Source organism: Nanorana parkeri, unplaced genomic scaffold (genome assembly GCF_000935625.1).
Source record: "Nanorana parkeri isolate BGI_ZX_2015 unplaced genomic scaffold, ASM93562v1 scaffold143, whole genome shotgun sequence".
NCBI lineage: Eukaryota > Metazoa > Chordata > Amphibia > Anura > Dicroglossidae > Nanorana > Nanorana parkeri.
This window is the reverse complement of record NW_017306411.1, coordinates 626,215-646,776: the sequence shown is the minus strand read 5'-3', so window position 1 is coordinate 646,776 and position 20,562 is coordinate 626,215. Positions and strand designations below refer to the sequence as shown.

At 42.9% G+C, this 20,562-nt stretch overlaps 1 protein-coding gene across 1 annotated transcript in view; it reads left to right on the top strand.

Annotated features, from left to right (window-relative positions):
• The window catches only part of CHST10 (carbohydrate sulfotransferase 10), a 42,480-nt gene that overhangs the window by 10,166 nt on the left and 11,752 nt on the right, over positions 1 to 20,562 (top strand). The window contains exons 2-4 of the mRNA XM_018554127.1: positions 2,990 to 3,125; positions 8,077 to 8,168; positions 19,183 to 19,414. Of these exons, the coding sequence (XP_018409629.1) occupies positions 3,026 to 3,125; positions 8,077 to 8,168; positions 19,183 to 19,414 (424 nt within the window). The 5' untranslated portion in view covers positions 2,990 to 3,025. The remainder of the gene's footprint in view (positions 1 to 2,989; positions 3,126 to 8,076; positions 8,169 to 19,182; positions 19,415 to 20,562) is intronic.

The following is a 20,562-nucleotide window of genomic DNA, read 5'->3' as shown; positions in this document are numbered from 1 at the left end:
CTGGGATTTGTATTCCTATGTATAATATACAGCACAATGTACCATCAGCTATAGAGGAATACAAATCCCAGCAATACATTAGAGCACCATGTGTGGAAAAGTGCAGGCTTACCTGAGCAGTCTTCCAGCAACTTGCTTCTGAGATCGGACCTGTCTATCGGCGGCTGTCCTCCCCCCCCCACCTGCTCCTCCTGTGCGGCGTGTAGAGCGTGGATGCGGGCGGGCAGGTCTGGCATCGGTGAGCGTGAGTTGGGGAGGAGGTGCGGCGCTCAGCGTGTGTGGAGCCGTGAACAGGGCCAACTGATCGGAAGCCGATTAATCGATTATTGAAAAAGTTGACAACTTTTTCAATAATCGATTATAATCAATTATGTCGATTAGTTGTTGCAGCCTTACTGTAATCCATGGTAGTTTCCCTTCTCTTTGCTGCTCTTCCTTTTAAATCTGTATCTGTTCTCATGCTGGGCAGAACTTCTGTTTTGCAGCAGACTGCCTTGTCTCTGGAATGGATACATGGTGTCTGTGTGTAGGTTCACAACCTGAGCCAGCACTACAGGAAGAGGCACTCAGCTGCAAAGGGAAGTTCTCCCCCAGCATGAGAAGAGATACAGATTTAAAAGGAAGAGCAGCAAAGAGAAGGGAAACAACCATGGATTACAGTAAGGCACACATTACAGTATTGGTTTATGTTAAAAAATCTGAGGGTTTAATGTCACTTTAACTGAATATATACCTGAGGGAGTATATATATTTTTTTCATTATGGCCTTTATAACCCTAGTGAATCATAAAATGTTGAGGACATAGGTATGTTTTGGTAACAGTCCATAAAATGTGTTCATAAAAGGTTTTATTGTGCTCTGTGAACTAACTGCAGTAGTATTAAAACGCTGGGTGAGTTTCTTTCATCATGAAAGATTCTTCTAACAACTAAAAGTGATGTTTCAGTTATAGGTGTTCAGATACAAGGCTGGTACTATATGGGAAAGTGAGAGTTCACTGCTACCAACCACTCTCTTTGTGGTGTTCCTGTCCCATGCTGTTTCTCTATAATATAAATAACATTTTACATTCAGGAAGAATGGGACCATCTCACTATCAACCTAGGAGATATGCAGACCTTGGAACTCCAACAAAGAAATCTTCTCATCAGAGCACCTGAAAATGTGACACCATTATTGTGAATTAGGTGTCCCGCTTCTACCAACAACTGAAATAAAGTTTTAGGTGAATTTACCCTTTAAATTAAAACAAGGCAGTGCTGGTCACATTTTCAGGATTATAGTCAGAGTTTTTTTATTATTTTTTAAGCCACCTTACCAGTACAATTTTTTTTGCAAGACACAGTATTGACGTAGGGGTTGGTGGGAGGAACCTCAGCGGCCAGCAGGACACCGCCCTATTCCACACCTCCTTTAGGTGAGCGATTTTATCACAGCACAGTGCTCTGCAAGACGCAGAGTTTCAGCACAGCAGCCACCGGACAGGTAAGTAAAAAAACGACTTCTTTCACAGATTATTGTTGGTCTAGTTTTTTCACCTCCTGATGGGGTCACTTTAATTTTTTTACTAGACTAAAGCTATTTGCCTGGCTGTCACGTTAATGCTTTGGCTGTAATGATTAGAAACCCTGCCCCCAATTCACATTTGACAAAATAGTGAACAATGAAAGTTGTTATAGAAGAGAGAAGTTTAAAAGCTATTGGATCAGCATGAAACCTACGGAACTCGAAACTTCAGGAGAGGTTAATGATGGCAGCTTCTGTGCAGGTTTCCCATGACTTCATCTGCCGATATCCCTGGAGACACTTAAAGGGGATTTTATCAAAACTGAAGCAGGTGTGCATGGCAACCAATCAGCTACTCTCTTTCAAATCTTAAATGAACAAACTGAAAAGAGAAGCGGATTGGCTGCTATGCATATCTGCTCCAGTTTTGATAAATTTCACCATAAATGTTTTGACATGCAGTATACTGAGCTTAACTTCTGTTTTTTTTGTCATATCCTTAATTCAATTTGCCCAGTTTGTGACGGGTGTATGTTAATTTTGTGACTGAAGCTAATAGGAATTTGAAAAGGACATTTCACTGATGGTAGCCCTAATGCATTTAATACAGATTATTTAGCAAATATTTCCAAGTTTTTTTTTATCACTGATCCATTATATTTCCTAGTCCTGTCCTAGTTAAGAATTGACCACACTCCATTACAGTGTCTATCTGCCATATGTTGGAATTGCCACCCAAGCAAAGAAATTATTGTTTTCAGTATTTACATAGTGTTAACATGTTACACAGTGCTTTGCAGAGTATATGGATCTGAGCAGTCTAATCCTCCGTACAGTCTATTGCCCCAGAGCATGGCTTCACATCTTTGCATTGCAGTATAGCACCATGTACATGTTGGAGGATGCAGTGCCATTATTTTTAATGCAACACTTTCAAGTAATGTACTTGCGTTGCATTGCACCACAACACACAGTTTGTTGTGTGATTTGTCAAGAAAAACAGTGCAGGTACATTAATGCAATGCAACAAATGTGTTTAAACGGACTGGAAAGGTGTGATTGGGTCCAAACAGTCTCTTACTCACTGGCATTATTGCCAGTTAAGTTAGCAGCGGTTTTGGATTCTGCAAAAAAAAACAAATTTAACTTGTTATTTAATAAGTTGACCTACAGTTTTTACATTGGACCTACAGTGTAGAGGGCTATAAAGACAAAGTTATATTAACATTTGGCAAGCGTGTTATTAGACTGTGTCTTTGAAGCAGGTGGAAAAGCTGGCCTTTTGCACTAATGACAAAGATGTGGAGAATCTTGGGGAATGGATGTTCAGGAAGAGTTAGGCGATCAGCAGCTCTGTCTGGACAGTCTTCTGACTTCAGTGCCCAAACAAACTTCTATACTGGGGTTCTCTTATGACAGGAACATATACATTAAATATTTGTTTAGATTCACTTTTACATGTTTGATGCTTTTGTTTTGCAGGACGCTGTAGGGAATTTATGGCTGGTGCTAGACATCATGCACCATCGTTGGCTACTACTCCTCGCATGCTTCTGGGTCCTGTTCATGTTGATGGTTGCCAGCAAGTTTATTACCCTTACAATGAAAAGCCCAGACGGTAGGAAATTTACATATATTAATCACCTTACTTTAGATTTCCCCAGTCATCTTCCAGGACAGCCAATGAGAGAAGGCTCCGCCTGCCTGCAACAGGAAACACATCAACCACATCAAATAAAAAGGCACTTCTTTCCACCCCAATTTAGTTTTTTGTGTTTCCTCTGGCTACACAGGGACATCGTAATGTTTGTTGTTTTTAGGGCTCATTTTCTATTTGACTCAGGGCAAAACCTAAGCCTGATATGCGTTGGGACCTACTCCGAGGATTGCCTGCTGCAGCGCATACAGGGATCCCTTATCGGACCCCATCCGAGATTAGGCCAAGGTTCCCCTCCGTCATTCAGGGAGGGCAACCATCCTCCTGTACGTGAGTGGCTCCAGATGGTGACTCCCCCGTTGTGCAGCAGTGGCAAGGATTCTATCCTGAGCAGGGTGCTGGTATACCCTTTTAATATGCTATGTGGGGGGTACTGGCGATGGAGAAGGGGTTTGGTGTACCCATGTCTAGGCTTACCAGAAAGATGGTTGCTAGGTCAGGACCGCATGGTGGCTTGCGCGGGAGGGTAGCGGCGTCTCTAGGCAGCCTACGGTGCGTCGTCAGCTGCTGGGACCGCAGTTGCCGCCTCCTACACACAGCTTGGCGCGTCATCAAGTGGGGCCTCTGCTTCAGTGACGCGCTTCCGGTGCGCTGTTTCCGGGTTCTGGAACGCTACGAAATTCTTATTGCCTTCATTTGAGAGAGGCGAGCTGTTAAAGGCCATATGGAATACTCTAGGTATTAAAGGAGAACTATGAGGTGAGTGCTGTTCACTCACCTCATAGTTCTAGCCGACTTGTCACAATGAGACTGTCACAGGTCAGCTCAGTAGATCGGGAGGTGAGAGAACACATACCGGGTTCGCTCACCTCTCGATCCTGTCACAGCTCTCTGCCGTGGCAGGGGGGGGGCTGGATTCCCCTCTCCCCGCTCCGATCCGCCAGCGCTGACTGGCGGAACGGACGGGGAGGGGGCGGGTACAGCTGGCTCTGCCTCTAGATAGGCAGAGCCAGCTGTCACTCACGCAGCTGGGCGGATATCGACATCAATGTCGGGATCCGCTCCAGCTGTGGCGTCTCAGTATACCGCGGCTGTAGCACACGGTATACTGAGCCTAGGGTGACAGGAGGACGCTAGTTTGTGTCCTCCCGTTACCCTAAGGAGAGCTATGGGGAAAAGCCCTGACCCCATAATTCTCCTTTAAAAAAGAGTCAGCTGAGCTGTCGGTGCACGATAAGCTTTACCGAAGTCATTACCGAAGTCAGATCGGTAATGAGAGTAGTGCGGCTGATGACGTCAGCCATCCCAGCAGTTACCTGGGCGCAATTCGAGGCCGCTCCAGAATTGGCTGCTGAGTATCTGGGGAGGTCGGCAAGAAGAACTAGACAAAGTAGTCCATATCACGGATGTGATCAAGCAATCCCTGCTGTGGTGGATGGAGAGTCGGAACCTCTCAGTAGGCAGGCAGTGGTGCCAGCCAGCACCATTAATAGTCACGATGGATGCCAGTGCCTGGGGGTGGGGAGCCCACTGCCTTGAGCACATCTGGCAGGATACGTGGGAGCACACGTGGAGAATCAAGTCGCCAAACTGGAGAGAGCTGATGGCGATAGGTCTGGCCCTCTACCAGTTTCGAGATATTTTAGCGGGACACCATGTAGCGGTGGCCTCGGACAATGCAGCAGCGGTGGCATATATAAACAAGCAGGGGGGCACTCGCTCGCATGGCTTCATGGCATTGACAGTGGAAATTCTGTCATGGGCAGAACTCAACCTCCTTTCCTTGACAGCGAGACATCAAAGGCAGACTCACTCAGCAGAACGGAGCTTCACAGATCCGAATGGGCTCTGAACCCAAAGATGTTTGCCTGGATCGCCAGTTTGTGGGGCTGTCAAGAGGTAGACCTTTTCGCAGCGGCCAACAGGCAAGTGGAAATGTTTTTTTCCCTCTCCAGGAACTACGGGGGTCTGGGGGTGGACGCGCTGGCTCACCCCTGGAGGTTCCATTTAGGTTACGCATTTCCTCCGCTGCAGTTAATTCCGAACGTGATTAGGAAACTCAGGGGGAGAATGGATGACTCCGTGGAAGAGGCCGTGGTTCACGACACTTCTGGAATTGGGCATAGAGGGGCCTCTGCTTCTTCCGCCAATGGCAGACTTGCTAGTACAGGGCACAGTGAGACACCCGCAGGTACAAGCTTTAAATTTAGCAGCATGGCTTCTGAGAGGGATCTGCTTATGAGCAAGGGGTTATCCGCAAAGGTCGTCTCCACTTTGTTGCACAGTAGGAAACCGGTAACGTCGACAATTTACTTAAAAGTATGGAGAGTCTTTTCGGGCTGGTACAACAGCCAAGGTAGACCACAGGCCAACACAGTCCCGTTAGTGTTAGAGTTTCTACAGGCAGGTCTGGAGAAAGGACTTTCCTGCAGTACGCTGAAAGTCCAGGTTACCTCACTGTCTACTTTTGTGGACATTAGACTAGCTGAAGAACCACTCATTTAAAGATTTATGCGGGCTGTAGTCAGAATGAAACCCCCAAAGGGCAAAGTCGTTCCAAATTGGGATCTCTCAGTGGTATTGCAGGGGTTTCTCAAGCATCCTTTTGAGCCACTGGAGTCGTATTCATTACAGAATCTGACGATGAAAACAGCCCTCTTGGTGGCATTAGTTTCAGCTCGGAGAGTGAGCGAGCTTCAAGAGTTTTCCATTGCGGCCCCATACTGCACCATCCTGGTGGATAAGATTATTTTGCGGCCAGACCCGGCTTTTTTGCCGAAAGTGGCGTTCACTTTCCACAGGACTCAGGAAGTAGTCATTCCTTCTTTTGCAACTAACCCTACCTCTGCTAGGGGGAGGGAATGGCAAGGAATTGATGTACGAAGGTGCGCCTTAGAGCACATCAGGGTTACGAAACCTTGGAGACAGTCGACTCGACTCTTTGTCACATTCCAAATAAAGGGAACAGAGCTACTTAAAGCACGATAGCAAGGTGGATTAAAACGGCCATAGCTGAAAATTACAAAGCGCAAAGTATAGTGTTACCAGGCACGCTCACAGCACACTCGACCAGAGCATGGGCGACGTCATGGGCAGAGCGAGCAGGGGCTACTCCAGAACAGATCTGCAGAGCAGCCACTTGGTCCAGCTTCCAAACCTTCGTCAGGCATTACAGACTGGACCTTATGACACAACAGGACCAGGCATTTGGCAGGAAGGTCCTGCATGCTGTTGTCCCGCCCTAAGAGGTGAGATTTGTCCTCACTGATCCTCTCATTGGCTGTCCTGGAAGATGACTGGGGAATACATGAGTTGATTACCTGATAACTCTGTTTCCAGGAATTTTCCAGGACAGCAGGTTCCCTCCCTTGGTTAGTATCCGGGGGACATCCGTTGTTGGATGACAGAGGGGATACTATGGTACATTTCGGTCCTAGAGGGTACTGAATTGGGTGGAAGGAAGTGCCTTTTTATTTAATGTGGTTGATGTGTTTCCTTTTGCAGGCAGGCAGAGCCTTCTCTCATTGGCTGTCCTGGAAGATTCCTGGAAACAGAGTTATCAGGTAATCAACTCATGTTTTTTGTTGGATTAAAATCCAACAAAGTGCTCCTTACAAACATTTGACCTGCAATTGGCTATTTTGGGCTTCAGTGGAAAGCAATGGCTCAATATTTTTATTTGTAAAAATATTTACCCCCTTTTGAAGAGAAACTATAATCTTTTAACATTTTAAATACAATATATATATATGAATGTGATCATTATAATGTATTAATGTGTGTTAATGCTGATCTGCAGCTTTACCTTTTTTGCCCCACACTTTCAGCAAGTCATCTCCTGTGTTAAAACGGAATACTCTCAATTCCCTGCAAACGTGCATCTTCACAAAATAACCCTTTGAAGCTGCAGCAGCTATCTTGAGCTCACCTTCATTTCCTATCTGAAAGACCAACATCATTCATCAGTCACTTCTCCTCTTGATCCGTACTGTCATTGTCCCCCCCTCTCACAGCTATAATCTTTCTTTGCCAGCTATTATTTTGTTGCCCAGCTTTGTGAAAGAACACATCCTTGGTATCCCTTTAGACGTGCCTGCAACCAGTCAACCAATCAGCAGACTACACAGCTGAAGTATGTAGCACCCAGCTGAAAGCAGGGAGCAGCAGGCACATCTAAAGGGATCCCAGGAATGTGTACTTTAATTTACTTTGTTTGAAAAATGCTGTGACAGTCACAGGAGCATGCTGGCTCCTCTCACCAAAGAGTAGCTGATGGACCCAGTGACGACATCACTAGGTCTCAAAAAGCAATTTAAAATTACAAATATTTGTTTTTTATTAACTCAATACAGTTTAACTTTTAGATTTAGTCAGAAAAGTATTTTTTTGTGTGCACTGATACTGATTGTAGTGTGCTTTTATCCATTTAATGGTGTATTTTTATCGGTTTAATATTGATTTGATAAACATTTGCGCAATTGTCGCAGGACCTACAAAATTAGTATGGTAGCAGCAGCTTTATATTCTACTGGGCCTGTGCTTTCACAAAATATATGGTTTGGGGCGTCTTTTACAAACGCTAACAATGCAGCAATAGAGAATCAAAACACTGGGAAAAATTGCAAAAATGGTGTGGTCAGATGAGATGTAAAGCGTTCCGGAGGGCTTGGCAGCGAAAGGGTTAAGAGACATACCAGTAAGGAGTGCAGTGGAATTTTCCTGCATATCTGTAACTGGGGTTTTTCCCGCACATAGAGTCTCAAAGGTGGTAAATGGTGGAAGAATATTTTGGAATCTAGTGTGTTGATAATGTTGTTTGTATATGGCCACTTAAACGATAGAATATTTTGCACATGTACAATATTGTATTTCATTTATCTTTTTTTTTTTCTCTTTTACATGTGACCTAAAGGTTATGGATTCAGACCAGGGTCGCAAACTATTTTACCTGAAGTTGAAAAAATAACGGCTACTGAGTCAAAGAAATTACAAATTGAGAGCCAGGTATGTTTGTATAAGAATAGTCACTAAAGTAAAAAACAAAAATAACTCAAGTTTGGTTGGGCCTCATGGAAAACACTGATCTCCCATTTCAACAAGTGCATGAGTGAGTCCTTATTGTGTGAGCGTATCTTTGTGTGAGACCATTGTAAAACAATGTCACCCGGACAGTTTTTATGATGCTGTGAAGTTGCTTTCAGCATGGTTAGCCAAATGGTAAATGAGTGTTCTTTTCCGACTCCTGTTTCATAAATGGCTTGGGTTTTTTTTTACCCAGTATTAAGTAGATGTTAGAAGAATTATATGCTTTTCTTACCAGTAGTTTTAAATCTGGATTTTTATGTTTTATGCACGGAAGAGGTGTGAAAAAATTAAGCAGTTGGGTAAAGCATAATGTCAACTATTATAAACACAGCAGAGAAAATTGCCGATCTAAAAACTGGATGAGCCAAGTAATTCCTCAGTTCAAGGATTATAACAAACATATTTAAAGAAATATCAAAGCCCTAGTACAAACATTGGCAATACTGTGGTAACTTCATAAATCCTCTTCCTTAGGTTTAAGAACTGATGCAGTGCGCAACCCTCCCCCCCATTTCAGCTTGGGTATTTGGTCAATGATCCTAAATCTCTAAGATCCGAATCCCTGTGTTCAGCTTCCGAAAATATCTGGACAGGGAGTTCTTTTTAGTGAGACCTTATAGAGTACCTATGTCTTTATGGACATACTGTATTCTTCAATACCAGGATATGTTGTGCACAATATATGCCAGTGACTTTTATAGCCACTCTCCAAGCAAAATGATCATTTACACACTAGTGCGGTGTGTAAATTAGAATGAAAAAGGTGTGTAAGGTATAAAAATCTTACCTTACAGCATGCCCTTTCTAGCTTCCATGCACTAAAGAAAGGGAGCCATGTGACCCCAGCTGTACAGTGCTCTGGTTGCATCACCCGCCCCTCTTCACTATCTTACATTCAGAAAATATCTTGTAATTTAATTAGAAGACATTCTGTGTTTGGAGGAGGGGAGATGATGTTACATCCCTACCCCCTGCTCCAATCACAGATTGTCTTGTATTCTTTAAAATAATTACAAGACATTTTCTGAATGTAAGATAGTGAGGGCGGGTGATGTGGCCAGAGCACTGCACAGTCCGGGTCGCAATTCTTTCTCTTCAGTGTCTGGAAGTTTGGCGTTTTGTGTAGGAGACCATACGAGGCAAGGTAAGATGTTTAAACTTTGCAGCAGCCCACTGCACACAACACACAGCTTTTTAATAATAATTTACACACAGTGAGGTGTGTGAATTATCATTTTGCCTGAAGTGTGGCTTTAATACAAGGAAACACACAAGATTTTGGTACTTGCTAGCTATGATTGTGTAGTTCTGTTTCTGGTTGAGCTCCAGACTTGCTATGGAACCTAATGGCAAACCCTAAGCTGTAGAAACTGCAATTTCCACTCCAGAGATGATCAAGAAACGAGTGTTTCAAAACCGGTTGACAGCAGCTCTTGGCTATAGCTGCCAAAGAAATGCAAATAAAAGATACTTTAAAAAAAAAAACAACTCTACATTTTCCGTTGGAAGCACCCTGGAGATCACCATATTATTGTGAAAGTTAGTCTTAGCACCTTATGGCACTCGGCAGTTAAGTTAAGTTAAGTTATTCTAAAGTGTTTGACGTACATGTATACACAAAAGCAGAAGTATACTCTTCCTAAAAAGAAATTGCTTATAGACTTTATACTGCTTTTTATGACAGAAGAAACTCTGTAAATCTCTTCTGTCATAAATACTTCTCCCTTCCTGTCAGCATTTTTATCTGTTGATTAGCTTCTATGTAAAGCTAATATGGCCAAGCCTTATGTGGTCATAAACAGAATGCAACAGACATGACTTTATTAACTAGTAAAATTACAGACTGTTCTTTATAGGTTTAAAGTACTTTTTCTTGGCTTTGCAGACTTGTGGATGGTTGAATCATGTCTTCATTCCATTTATGTGTAAAGCCAAAACCTTTGCTTTCATCCCGAATAGAGTAAGGTATAATTAAAATGCCTATCATACTTTGTTTTGCCATTTTTAGATTTGCAGAGATTTCCCTTCACTTTCAATCAAGTAAAAACAGGAAGTGAGAGAAAATTTCTCCAAAGGAAGCAAAATGCCCACTTTAGATATGTCACCATTGCAAGATTTTCCCTCTATTCTTGTTCTGTAGAGTAAATCTCCTTAACCAGTTCAATAAAAACCTTCCCCAGTTTATCCAACACTAAAAAAAAACAGAAGAACTCCGGCAGAGTAAAGCTTAACCCTTGCAGTGGGGCTACCCTGCATTAGACTATATTAGACATGAGGATGCCAAGGGACAGTCCCCTGCTGGAGCGAAGGGGATGAGAGGCTGGGGGGACCAGTCTAGCAACCAGGTGGGAACGAGGTTCCAAGGGAGTTTTATCTTTTTTTTTTTTGCTTTCTACACCAAAACAAGCACTTAACCCTTGCAGTGCGGGGGTAGCCCTACTGCAAGGTCTTCTTCCTTACTGCCTTTTTTGGCTGTCCCTCCAGCGCTGGTGCGGTTCTCCGATCCAGCCCTGATGTCCCACGGAGTCTGTGCGGGTGCACGCTGCTCCATAGACTTACCTTGTGTCTCTCCTCGTCTCCAGACCGAACATCTAGACTGCGCATGCGCCCGCCCCAAGATCCTTTGCGGCTGCCCGAGACTCTTCAGATGTTCGGGCGGCGAAGACAGAGGTAAGTTTAAACCTGTTTCAAAAGGGTTTTTTTTTAACGTTTTTGCATATTATTATTATACAGGATTTATATAGCGCCAACAGTTTGCGCAGCGCTTTACAATATAAGGAAGACATTACAATCGCAGTACAAATACAAATCAAGACAAGATGCTAAGGAGGGCCCTGCCCATGAGGGCTTACAGTCTAAAAGGGAGAGAGAAGTGATACATGAGGAGGTAGCTGTGTGGGGATTGTTTGAGAATGTGATAGTTCAGTGGTTAGGTTGAGGTGGGATAGGCTTCCCTGAAGAGATGAGTCTGCGCCTGGCAGTAAATATATGCAAAAGAACGCGATGGTTTAATAACCCTTTAAGGACAGTTTGAATTAATATGAAACCGAATACTGCATAAAGAAAACAAACTGTTCTTCTCATTGCACAGATGGTGCAGAGGTTTAGGAGAACATGTGGATTCATTAAGAGGTCACTAACTGCAGCAGATCTTTAGTGGCTTGCCAATATGTTCAGGTTGCAGTCATGACTTTGGCTTATTCATGAAACGAGATCAGACTTAATCTGATCATATCTTCTGTCAGATGGCTTGCTTTACAGATAACATAACCGGATGGTAAACATTTACACACAGTAGAAAGGAAACTGTGTTCTATTCTTAAACAAAAGCTTTTTTTATGATATGCCTTAATGTGTGTGTTTAGTGCAGAGTATGAGCTTAGAGTGCAATCTACAAGCTGATCTTATTACTAAACATGCTATAAGGATCCATTGGGTTGTTATACAGATTCATTTAAATTGGATACCTAAACAGTTTGCACCATAAATACGATTTTCCTAGACTGGTTTGGAAAAGGAGACATATTAGAATTACGGTACGCTGCTTTCACTATGTCCTTGATGCAAGGGAGGTTTGTCCCTTCCCAATATGTTCTTCTATTCTATAGTCTCCCAAATGCAACATATAGCAGATATGGTTGTGCACAAGGACTCCTTAGCTCCTGCTTGGAATCTCAGAGGTTGCTTGAATTCACAACTTCCTCTACTTTGGTATTGGTATAACGACAAATCTGGAATCATTGGGGTACACAAGATTCAACATATATACCTCTTTGCTGGATAACTCTACTCTGATAGAAATTGCTAAATTGGGTGTGTTTATGAGGTTCTTGTGAATTCTTGTGTAAAGGCTGTGATCTACCCTGTAAACATACACTCACCGTCCACTTTATTAGGTACACCTTGCTAGTACTGGGTTGGACCTCCTTTTGCCTTCAGAACTGCCTTAATTCTTTATGGCATAGATTCAACAAGGTGTTGGAAACATTTCTCAGAGATTTTGGTCCTTATTGACGTGATAGCATCACAGGGCCAAAGTGTGCCAAAAAAATATCCCCCACACCATTACTCTACCAGCAGCCTGAACCGTTGATACAAGGCAGGATGGATCCATGCTTTCATGTTGTTTATGCCAAATTCTGACCCTACCATCTGAATGTCGCAGCTGAAATGGAGACTGATCAGACCAGGCAACATTTTTCCAATTTTCTATTGTCCACTTTTGGTGAGCCTGTGCGAATTGTAGCCTCCGTTTCCTGTTCTTAGCTGACAGGAGTGGCACCCGGTGTGGTCTGCTGCTGCTGTAGCCCATCTGCTCCCAGGTTTAACGTGTTGTGTGTTCAGAGATGTATTCCACATACCTTGGATGTAACGAGTGGTTATTTGAGTTACTGTTGCCTTTCTATCATCTCGAACCAGTCTGCCCATTTTCCTCTGACATCAAAAAGGCATTTTCATCCACACAACTGCGCTTAACTGGATATTTTCTCTTTTTCGGACCATTCTCTGTAAACCCTAGAGATGGTTGTGCGTGGAAATCCCAGTAGATCAGCAGTTTCTGAAATACTCAGACCAGCCCGTCTGGCACCAACAACCAAGCCACGTTCAAAGTCACTTAAATCCACTTTCTTCCCTATTCTGATGCTTGGTTTGAAATTCAGCAAGTCGTCTTCACCACGTCTAGATGCTTGAATGCATTGAGTTACTGCCAAGTCATTGGCTGATTAGCAATTTGTGTGACCAAGCAATTGAACAGGTGTACCTAATAAAGTGGCCAGTGAGTGTAAGTGGGAGTAGGATCTAGGCCAAATTTCAGAAGATTAGTGGGGCTTTGCAGGCAGTCCCCACAGTTTTCCTTCTCTCTTCCAGGAGACACAGTTGTACATCCTGCATAGGGTGTATAGAAGTCCAGGGGAGTTTTATAAGTTTGGCTACAGAGGTGCAATACTACAAAACATACCTCACTATGTCCAAGATGTAAAGGGACTGGGGGATTTGGTGCATGTTGTGGTGATGCCCAAAGCTATTTCGTTACTGGCGTTATGTGGTTGCTCTTATTAATAGTACTTTTGATATATGTGTAGACCATGCACCAATGTCTTGTGTACTGGCGTTTATTGAAATTCCAGATGACAATAGGCTCCTTACTCTGGCAGCTAGCCATCTTCTATTTCTGGCCAGGAAACGTTTAGCTCGACGCTGGTTGTTGTCCTCATCTTCCATGGTAGAGATGTGTGTGACAGATGTTAACACTTTCCTTAGGTTAGAAGAGCTCGCATATCAAAAACAGGGGTGCCCTAACAAATTTGGGATAACATGGTCTATTTGGTTAAACTCACCTTCTGTAAGCACCTCCGGATTGGCACCGTGACCATCTACTACAGTGGTATTGTGTCTAATAGGGGTGTTCCCCTTTAAATGTTTCTTTTTATCCCTTTCTTTCCCCATTGTGATGGTACATAGTGCATCACCCTGGGTGTGTTTCTGCCACTTCTGTGTGTTTCCAGGTGTGCTAGTACTCTATATCTTTTGAATATAAATAATTGTTTTTGATCGGATGGAGGGGATTCTGTCGCTGTGTGCCTTTTGTAAATGAGGAAGCCCTATTATTCTCTTTTTTCAATTTTTTTTTTCTGTGAGGCTCAAAGCTTCTGTTATTTTTTGCATGTTTCTGAACTGTTAAAGAAAAAAAGTTTGTGAATATCTCAAAAAACAAAACAAATATCTGAGCAAAAAAAGATTACAAAAGAAAATGAACAAGCAGAAAAACCTACTTTGGTCAAAAATAAAAAAAATGATGTGCATCACGCATAAAAGATATTTAGTTTAGTAAAGTGCATAATACGAAGACCAGATATTAGGCACTTTATAAAGTAGAAATGCCCTGATGTAGGGACGGTTTTCTGTGATCCCACAAAATCCTATCTTATCAAAGTGGAATCCAGGCCATGGAGCTTAATGGCTTTAGTTAGGCTGCTCTTAATGTCCAGGGAACTTAAAATCTGGCACCCTGGATACAGTCCAAGAATTGGCAATAGCACCACACCAGGAAGTAGAGTTCAAAAATGAAAAGATAATTTATTTACTTTTTTTTAAGCTCCGTGGTGCCTGTGTCTTTACAAAAACCCCTGTGAACAAAAAAATCTGCATGAAATTGTGTTTTTTTTTTTTTTTTATACACTTGCCAGGAGTTAAGTTTGGAAGTAGATGAAACCCCTTACTGGATATAGAGCACTCTGTATCACAAATAATGGCCATGATTTTGTTTTTTTTCTCCATACAATACTGTTTTCACCTTTTCGTTCATCCTTTGTTTAATCTTAGTCATGCTGTTCTCCTTTTAGACTTTTTTTAAACACTCTGGGGGGAATTTATCAAAACTAGAGCAAAGCTTCTCTCTTCAGTTAAGATTTGAAAATGAAAGATAGAAGCTGATTGGTTGTCATGCACGGCTGCTCCAGATTTTGTCTGCTCCAGTTTTGATAAATTCCCCTCGCTGTCCATGTGCACTCACTCCTATATTCGCTGCCCATCATTACTGTAGACCAGCTCCCTGATGGGGACAATGGTCGACCCATACCTGCGCAATGCTTCCCTGCACAATCGCCTGTAGTTGTAGCCGGAGGGCATGTGATCGGGTACCAACGCAGGAGCAAGATTGGGAGACAGTTGTCACCCCATGATAGGAAATACCTAAACAAAAACTTTCATGACAGGATTATCATGTATTCTTTTAATAAAAGCTGCCGATTTTAAAGTGATTTGTTCCATGATCTAAAGAGGTTACCTTGATAAAAGTTTATGTATGCTTTTCTCTTCGACAGTCCTGCTATTGGCAGTGATTACCCGTCAGTATTGTAGTTCACAAAGGATTCTGCTAATCCAGTCGGTCCAGTATGTCTGGTGATTCTGTGGACCTATCTGTCTAGAGCTGAGGTCGTTTTTCTGTCCCCATCTCTGCATCTCACTTTTATGAGTTCCTTGCAGGCTTATGCTAGATTGAAGTGCCTTTGTTTTAAATACTAAAGCTACCTATATACTATTTTCTACAGTAGCATCTGCAATTAATTGACCATTTTGTGCGGCAGGTCATTTATTTATCCTAGACCTTCTTATATACTTCACAAGCTGGCCACATGGGGGAGGCCCTTCCCTAGGAGCCACTCAAGGAAAATTCGTTTTTTTATTTTTACACTCCCCTCCTCACTGGTTGTTTGATAATGCAGCTCTAATTCATGAATACACATGCAAGAATGCACGTGTATGACCAGGAACACATGTGCACGCTATTTGTTAAAATGTATTTGAAGCATTTCTGACCAGAAAATTGCTGCCAGGGCAACTTAACTGCCAGTTACTCCACCAAAGCCTGCAGTGACTTATTTTACACATGTTCTAGCAGCTTCTGTAGGCTTAGAGAGCAGAGATCTTATGTTTATACAGACCACAGAGTTATAGTCTAGTTTGTATTATGGAATCTATTTTTTTTAAACCTCCTCTCGGTATTATAAAGCTGCTGTGGACTTTTATATGCAGTTATAATCTATTCTAATGCAGGCTGAGTAACATTTTTTAGTGAGCACGGTCCTGGCCAGAGCCCTGTATTGGGCCTCCTCATTGCCAAAGACTGATTAGTTCGGGTCTTATCCCTTGGCTTGTCTTGTTTTGTTATGGCCTTCAATTTTTTCTCCAGAAAACAGAATTGGGGTTGCACAGAGGACTTTGTTATTTTTGACTCTTGAGTGAAGGGGGCTTCTTATGGTCTAGTTCAGCTGTCTGCTGGGCACCACCTCTGACCCTTGCGTCATTACCATCCTTTTTTTTCCCCCTCTGCTAAATCTGACAGACATGCTGGATGTCTGTTTGGGTCAGGATTGTTCTGCGGATTCATTCATTGTGGCCTATATGCTCTCTCTGAAGAAAGAATCCTCAAGACCTATTTGGTCTATGGTTATTATGCCCGCATCTGAGAAATGTTGTTCTTATTGTGTTTAGATTTACCATTTGAATTAGTGACTTAATGGCTCCTGCTTGTGATTGTACTTTGTCAAATCATGAAGTACGCGTGGACACATGACACATTTTAATTTTAGCTATGCTGGTCTGCTAGCAGCTTCCTGGTTTTGCTATCACATGGTTCTCCTCTCCGTACTCATGATGGACACTGGTTAAGGTGCTTGACTGTGGGATTCTTGTTTCAGAGGCATTTGTCCTATATGGACTTCAGAACGTTTCTAGATAATATACATCTAGGATGCCACTGGTGGCAAGAGCACCCATCTTCCTCAGGGGAAGGAGGCTAAGGAATAGACTGTCTTTCCCATCTCTGTCTGTTAAGAAAAGTTCCTTTTTGTGTCATTTTCTTGTAGAGGCCTTCCAAGCCAGATTCCCAGTCCGCCCACAAGGTCTGGCATTCATAGTCTACCAAATCCTCAAACAAGCATTCCTTGGCATGTAGGTAAGCTCCCACATTTACAGTGAGGGCAGGCTTAGACCGCTTGCATCCCTGGTGCATGGATGCAGGAGGGGGTATCCCAGGACTATAAACTGGAGTTTAACTCCCTTCTCAGTTTTCTCGCCGCCAACCCTCCTATCTCATACCACACATTAGCAGATCTCCAACGAGCCCTCTCAGGTCTTCTGGATCAAGGTGTCATTGCCCCAGTTCCTTTGGTATAATTGTTTTGGGGATTTTCCTCCAAATTGTTAACTTTTCCCATGCACAAATGGCCCCATCTTTGGATCTCAAGTTCTGAATGTCTTAGTTTGAATCCAGAGCTCGTGCATGTCCACCTTATCTGTCATCGCCTCCCTTCACCAAAAATACTTTGACTTCTGTGGACCTGTCTTTCCACCACATCTAAACTTCCTACATTTTGCTGTGGGGCTCCTACACTAGGTCATGGCCCTGACTCTCGGCCTCTCATCTGTACCTCAGGTGTTCACCAAAGTGTAAACCATACTAATAGCCCTGTTGTGTTTTTGTGGCATCCCTATTGTAGGATGCTTTTAGATGACCTCCTCTTCAGGGAACAGTCGGCACAACTCCATACCTCTACTACACAATGTTCTGTCAATCAGGTCCCTGGACAGATCACTTTGTTTTGCACTGAGGAGCAGGTTGTTCCTGGCCTGATGGCTCAGGAAGCTGGCTCTAGAATCAGGGAAATCCTTCATTCCCATATTCTGGAAAATACAATGGAAGCCAGCCTGTCAGGCTGCAGAGGAATCCTGGGCACCCTGTTGATGCAGGAAGTTAGCCAATGCCAGTCTTTCCTAAGCAAAACTTCACATTCCCACTTTTTCTGCTCATGCAGGTGGACTTCTTCAGCAGGCAGTGTCCGGACCCAGGGGAGTGGTCCCTACACCTGGAGATTTTCCCCGACCTGTCTCAGATGGTGGACGCCGAATGTTGGCCTCCAGGTTCAACAACAAATTGGAAAGTTTTGTTTCCAGATGCAGGGATCCGCTAGCAGAGGCAGTGGTTGTTCTGCTGACACTGTGCGATCAGTGCCTCCTGATCTATATTTTTCTCCCCCTGAAACTAAAACTCTTCTGCTTTGCAGGATCTAGAGAGAGAGGGCATTCCAGTGATCCTCATTGCTTTAGGCCTGATACACTGACCAGGTAAGAAATCTGGTAGATGCTTTGTTAATGCCCTGGTGGATTTTTTTTTTCTTCAGTCAGGGGCATCTCTGAATTTGTGTTTCCTACTATGCTAGCGTCTAGGAAGGCTGTTTCCTGTAAGGTCTATCATCGGGCATTGAAGGCATACTTCAGTTAATATGAATCTTGGAGCTTAGACCCTAGTTTCTTCATGGAATGAATCCTTTCCTTTCTGCAGCCTGGTCTGGACCAGTGTTTGGCTCTCGGCGCTGTTCATTCTCCTGTGACTCCGTGGGATCTTAATCTGGTTTTCTCTGTGCATGGAACCTTTTCTAATCCTGCATAGGTACAAAGGAGTATTAAGGCCCTGGACTTCCATGTTGCCTAAGGTAGTTTCTGTCTTTCACCTCAAGCACCTCCAGTTCACCAAAAGGTATTTTCACTCCTTGTCTGGATGTGGTTTGGGCTACTTCTTCAAAGCTGATTCCTTTTGTATTACAGATGGACCCCATAAGGGTACACTGGCTTCTTGGTCCACATCCAGACTTATGGTCTCGAGGACTGGGTTCCAACCTTTCCTGTCGAGCTGCACTTTACTAGATCTGTGAGTGCCGCTTGTTCTTTTTGGCATCATGCTACGTTTGCCAGTTTGCAAGGCTATCACGTGGTCTTTTTGTTTTTGTTCTACCAGTCCTCATCTGAAGCCAGCTTTGAATGATGGGTTCTTCAGATGGCTTTTTGAGCTGCAAGCAGTCCCCAGTTTACTGTTGTTTTTCTTGTTTGTTGTTGGGGTTTTTTTTTTCTTTTCTTTTGTTTGGGCTCTTGTTGTGCACCCCTTGGACTGCTTTTAAATGTCCTGACAGTCTCAGAATTGAAAAAATTCCTGTGTCCCTGAATCGATGAGAAAGAGAAAAATAGGATTTTTGAACTCATTGTAAAATTGTTTTCTTGCAGTCCATTGAGGGATGCAGGAATTCTTAGAATTCTCAGACTGTCGGCTTATATTGTCGCCTACTGGAGAAACAGATACTGACCAGGAAAAAAAAAAGCTGTTGGTCAGCACTAGATGATCCTGTCCATAACAAATTCCCTTAGTTTTAGTAGTATGGTACCAAAATAAACACAGAAGAAGGGATCCAGCATCCCTCAATGGACTCCAAGACAAGGATTTTACAGTGAGCACAAAAATCTTTTTTCACAAAAAGGTTTGTTTTGCTGCAAATTACCTTGGGGTTATGGGGATCATGATCAGTTATTTCCATGCGGCTCAATCCACTTACCTTGCTATAAAGTTTACTGATTAATAGATGTTCTGATTTGTTTGCAGCCATCTGCAGTGTCTCTGAAAAGTGTGCCACACCTTGATTTCATCCACAAGATGCGCCTGGAGCTGTTACAGACTGTGTGCAGAAATGGATCACTTGGTAACCAGTCTCACGCCATCATCTCCAAGTTTGTACTGGACCGAATTTTTGTCTCTGACAAGCACAAAATCTTGTTTTGTCAAACCCCCAAAGTAGGAAATACACAGTGGAAAAAGGTTCTCATTGTTTTAAATGGTAAGCTGTGTGTTTCTTTTTACAAACTATCAAACAAAATTATTTTGGTTGTTGTACAACGTGAGGTCTTATATACAAATGTGCATTTGTAAACTATCTGATTTTCAGATAATTTAGTGCAGAGAAAGGGGAGTCTTTCAAAAAGAACTTGCAATTTGAATGTGCCAATTTTTTTTTTCTTTCTCCCCTTTAACCATTTGCTGACCGCCTTCTTGTTTATACCCCCCTCCTGTCCAGGCCATTTTTCAGTATTTAGCACTGCAGTACTTTCACTGACATTTATTCCGTCATGCAACGCTGTACTGAAATGAATGTTATACCATTTTTGGGGCACAGATAGAGCTTTCTTTTGGTGGTATGTAATCACCACTGGGATTATATTTTTTACTACATAATGAAAAAAGTACCAAAAATTTTGAAAACAAAAACTGTTTCCCCTACGTTATAGTATAGTTTAGTATATAGACACTAAACATGTCAAGCTTTAAAATTGCGTGTGCCTGCGAAATTGCAAAAAACGACCATACCCAAATTTGGCGATGCTTTAAAAGCTGTTGCCACTAATCAGTTTAGTGTTATCAGTGATTGATGGCTCCAGAATTCTTGCTCTCACTGCGACGTTCGCAATTTTGTGTGGCGCAATTGTCGTTTTCACACACATGTGCACCCTACACATGTTGTGCACCCAACACATGTTTGTATGTGGGGGCGGGGGTCTTTTTAAAAAAATGTTGAGCATTTTTTTGTTTTTTTTATATTGCTTTTCATATGTGACTTCCTACCTTTTTTTTTTTTTGTAACTAATTTTTGTAAACCTTTTTTTTCACTTAACTTTATTGCTATCAGATAGGGGGATAACAAGTCCCCTATATGATAGCCAATTTGCAGGTACAGGCCCACAGGTCTTTAAGACCCCTAATGTCACCTAGGGACCCCCAGAGAAGCTGATGAAGCAGAGACCTGCTTCACCAGCTTCTCTCCGGATTCTGTACCGGAGAGTGACAGAGGAATGCGGAAGTGATGTATTATACACTGAGTGGCCAGAGTTTTATGACCACCCCATCAGTACTTCGTTGGGCCACCTTTTGCCTTCAATACTGCAGCAATTCTTCTTGGCATTGACTCCACTAGCTGTTGCAAGGTGATGC